General features: G+C 40.3%; 1 protein-coding gene across 1 annotated transcript in view; it reads left to right on the plus strand.

Annotated features, from left to right (window-relative positions):
- Positions 1 to 582: 582 nt before the first annotated feature.
- The window catches only part of LOC136836488 (dnaJ homolog subfamily A member 1-like), a 10782-nt gene continuing 6821 nt past the window's right edge, over positions 583 to 4543 (plus strand). The window contains exons 1-2 of the mRNA XM_067100820.1: positions 583 to 1197; positions 2653 to 2973. Of these exons, the coding sequence (XP_066956921.1) occupies positions 979 to 1197; positions 2653 to 2973 (540 nt within the window). The 5' untranslated portion in view covers positions 583 to 978. The remainder of the gene's footprint in view (positions 1198 to 2652; positions 2974 to 4543) is intronic.

The following is a 4543-nucleotide window of genomic DNA, read 5'->3' on the forward strand; positions in this document are numbered from 1 at the left end:
TTTCCCTGTCGTGTATAAACGCCACAGAGGGAAAAATTACGAAATTTATAACCTCACAAACATGAAAATTACGTACTTTCCTTTCCTTTGAGACCGACACCCCAAAAACTAAGGTACATCTTACCGATGACGACGTACTTGGCACTAGATCTTATTTTAGCTTGCTCGCATGTGGGTACAGCAGCCGACAGGGTTGCCAGATCTCGAAGGGAACACATTACTTTAGCGGCTCTCACACAGTTCCCAGAACAACAGGTGTGACTCTTGAGGCCTAACTTATGCTCAGTTTTGCTTCATTTCATTGATGGCATGAAGGGAGTGTGTTTATGAAAAAAACATCCTGACCTCTGCAACAGAAGTTAGCTAACTTCACGTAACATATGCCTGATTTTTGCCTTTAAATTAAGGAAACTGGGTCCTTGTCTTGCCCAGGGCTCGCTAACCATAAGATAAATGAATAGAGGAAGAATAACTGAAACTATGCGTAAAGAAACATAGAATATAACTGCTATATCATCCATCATTATCATCAGGACCCAGTCAGAGCGACTTATCCGTCACAATTGCCAGATTCTGAAGTTCATGACAAGCATGCGTCCAGCGCTAGCTGTCTGTAGTCAAAAGTGGCACGGCACGAGGCAGGGTATTGGGAAACTTTGCACTTGGCACACAGTTTGTTGGTGTCTCTGAGAAGCAGAACAGGGGAGATCTTTCTAGTGTTTTCCTTAAGCTATATATATTTGTGAAGGCAAGCTGGAGGTTTGAACACGACAAGAAATTATGATATGCTGGCTTTGATGTAGTTTTAAGTGTTTTGCGGCTTCATCTCAGCTCGGGAACGGACTGTCCACGATCATAATTTTTCCTGATCGCCAGTGAATGATATGCATTGGACCAGGGGCACAGAAATTCTTCAGAAAAAGGAGGTAGTGTGAGCAAGTGATTGAAACCCCAAGAGCGTCCTTCGAACAGTGAAAGATGGTGAAAGAGACGACCTACTACGACAGGCTTGGCGTCTCCCCAGACGCCACCCCAGAGCAGCTGAAGAAGGCTTACAGGAAGCTCGCCCTCAAATACCACCCGGACAAAAATCCGGAAGGGGGCGAGAAATTCAAGCAGATCTCGCAGGCTTACGAGGTTCTTTCGGATCCGAAGAAGAGGAAACTGTACGATGAAGGAGGCGAAGAAGCCATTCAGGTGAGGAAGCGATTACTAAACAGTTTTTTGTGACGATGACCCACTTAGTGGTAACGTGCATACCTTATTACCTCATGTTGGTAGGCCAACTTATTACATCATGTTGGTAGGCCAATGCCTCCTTTTAGACTTAAGCCTCGTTCTTTCTCTTCTTATCTTCTGGCCTGGGCTAGGCAAGGACATTGGGTTGCCTGTCCAATTAAGTTGGTCATTTAAAAAATGCTCAAAATGTGATCTTTTCTTATTTTCCATGTTCATTGTTCAGTGTGATAAAGATATGTGCTCTGTGCTTATTTAATCAAATGTTTATTTTTTTATGTATTTTGCTGTGAAACTTAAATGCATTTTTTATATATTTTTCACTGATGACGAAAGAACTGATTTTTTCGAATAAGAAAACATGGGATCTACAGATAATTTCGAGCCCATTGTAATGAAAGTCATTCTCGCATCAACTTGGTTCTGTAGTTAGAAAAAAGCTCAGAAAATATTTAAACCTCTTCGTCAAATTATATTGCCAATCCTTGGATTGCGAGACTTAGGATTAAGGCTGGTTTGTTTGTTTGAATTCGAAAGATGATGACGTCGACTTTACCGAAGCCATCACAAGTATATCTATCTAAAAAAGCACAATAGTCACATCAGTGCTGTTATCATTCTTAATGTTTTTGTCGTTTCTTGACAAATAGTGTTTTGTCTAATTAAATGGAAAAGCAGAAAGCATCCGATGACTACGTAGTAAGTTTCCACGAAAATCCGGGTACTTTATGCACAGATGTGTGCTTGCAGGTGCTCTCGTGTATTTAGGGTATATGCAGTGTTTGCATGTCAACTGTTCCTTAGACTCACACACATACATATATATATATATATATATATATATATATATATATATATATATATATATATATATATATATATATATATATGTGTGTGTGTGTGTGTGTGTGTGTGTGTGTCTTTGCTTAATGAAGAACTTCCTCTTTTCACTGCCCTAATCGCCGAGCGGCCGAAAGTGGCCCAGCGCTTGGCCTGACAGCCTAAATTTCATAGAAGCAAGTCAAATCGACCCAGATATATTTTGAATTTCTTGTCAAACCGACCTAGCCTCTCTCTCTCTCTCTCTCTCTCTCTCTCTCTCTCTCTCTCTCTCTCTCTCTCTCTCTCTCTCTCTCAGTCTTTTTAGCTTATGAGCTGTATTTTTTTCATTTCAATTGTTCCTGTCTTTTAGACAACCAATGGTCTCATTATCCCCTGAGAAAATGTTTTATGTACCGACTGTGTCTGTCTGTTAGAACGATTGTCTGTTTAACCGTCTGTGTTGCATGTGATTCTGCCTCATTTGTAATTACGTTTTGAGAAGACTTTAAATAATAATAATAATAATAATAATAATAATAATAATAATAATAATAACTAGTGTCCTAACCTTCCGCCATCCCTCTCCCCCTGCAGCAGGGAGGCGGCGCCCACGGCTTCAGGAACCCCATGGACATCTTCAACATGTTCTTCCGCGCCGGCGGGATGGCCGGAGGAGAGGAGGACGAAGACGACGACTCCGGCGGGTTCTCGGGCTTCTTCGGGGGCGGCCGGAAGCCCAAGAAGCCCCCGCCCGTCGACCACCGCTTGGCCGTCAGTCTGGAGCAGCTCATGGTCGGGTGTCGGAGGAAACTGAAGCTGGAGAGGAAGAGGCCGTGCAAATCCTGCGACGGGAGGGGAGGGAGGGTCAATGCCGCCACTCAGACGTGCCCCAGCTGTCATGGCAAGGGTGTCAAGGTGAGATTTCGTGACTGGGTTCATTCGGGTTATGTCGGGTCGTTTTGGGCTGGAAGTCGGGGTGTCACAGGTGTGTCACAGGTCATTCAGGGTTATCTTAGGTCATTGTTTTAACTGAAAGTTGAGGGTTTTAGGTCAAGAAAGGTTATCTTAGGTCATTTTTTTAAAGCTGAGAGTTGAGGGTTTTAGGTCAACAAAGGTTATCTGGGTCATTTTTAACTGAAAGTTGAGGGTTTTAGGTCAACAAAGGTTATCTTAGGTCATTTTTAAAACTGAGAGTTGAGGGTTTTAGGTCAACAAAGGTTATCTTGGGTCATTGTTTTAACTGAAAGTTGAGGGTTTTAGGTTAATAAAGGTTATCATAGGTCATTGTTTTAACTGAAAGTTTAGGGTTTTAGGTCAACAAAGGTTATCTTAGGTCATTTTTTTAAAACTGCGAGTTGAGGGTTTTAGGTCAACAAAGGTTATCTTAGGTCATTGTTTTAACTGAAAGTTGAGGGTTTTAGGTTAATAAAGGTTATCTTAGGTCATTGTTTTAACTTAAAGTTGAGGGCTTTAGGTCAACAAAGGTTATCTTTGCTCATTCTGAGCTGGAAGTTGAGGTGTCACAGGTCATTCAAGGTTAGGGATCTTGGGTCATTTTTAACTGAAAGTTAAGGTTTCTTAGGTCAACAAAAGTTGTCTGAACTGAAAGTTGAGGTGTCAAAGGTCATTCAAGGTTATCTTAGGTCATTTTTTTACCTGAAAGTCGAGGTGTCACAGTTTCATCAAAAGTTATCCTAGGTAATTTCTTTTTAACTGAAAGTTAAGACTCCTTGGTCAACAAAGGTCTTCTTTGCTCATTCTGAACTGGGAGTTGAGGTGTCACAGGTCATCAAAGGTTATCTTAGGTCACTTTTTAAACTGAAAGTCCAGTTTTCTTGGGTCAACAGATGTTATGTTAGCACATTTTTTAAACTTAAACTTGAGGTTTCTTATGTCAACAAAGGTTAGCTCATTCTGGACTGAAAATTCAGGTGTCATAGGTCATCCAAGGTCATCTGAGGTGCTTTTTTTGTAAGATGAAGTTTCTTAGGTTAACAATAGTTTTCTAGTTAATTGTTTTGAAACTGAAAGTTGAAGGTTTTAGGTCAACAGCGGTTTTCTTGGCTCATTCAGAAAGTGAGAGTTGAGGCGTCAAAGGTCAACAAAGGTTACCTTAGCTCACTATTTAGCTGAGATTTGTGGTTTCAGATCAACGATGGCTGATCCTGTGTCAACTTGAACTGAAAATCTAGGATCATTATCCAACGAATTTTACGTAGTTAATTTTGAATTGCACGTCAAACAAGAGTTTATTTGTCGGACGAGTATGAAACCTTAAGAGAGGAACCGTGAACCTCAGCAGACTTTAATAATTTGGTTACTAAATGTACGGGGTAGCCACGCAGGGTTTAAATTTAGTCTTCGGCTAAATAAAGAAAATAATTGGTTACTTAATGATGACATTATAATTAATTAATTAATCAATTAATTAACTATGATATTGTAATTAATAGATTAATGAATGAATTTATTACAGTAAATAATT

The sequence above is a fragment of the Macrobrachium rosenbergii genome, chromosome 56 (assembly GCF_040412425.1).
Source record: "Macrobrachium rosenbergii isolate ZJJX-2024 chromosome 56, ASM4041242v1, whole genome shotgun sequence".
Taxonomy (NCBI): Eukaryota; Metazoa; Arthropoda; class Malacostraca; order Decapoda; family Palaemonidae; genus Macrobrachium; species Macrobrachium rosenbergii.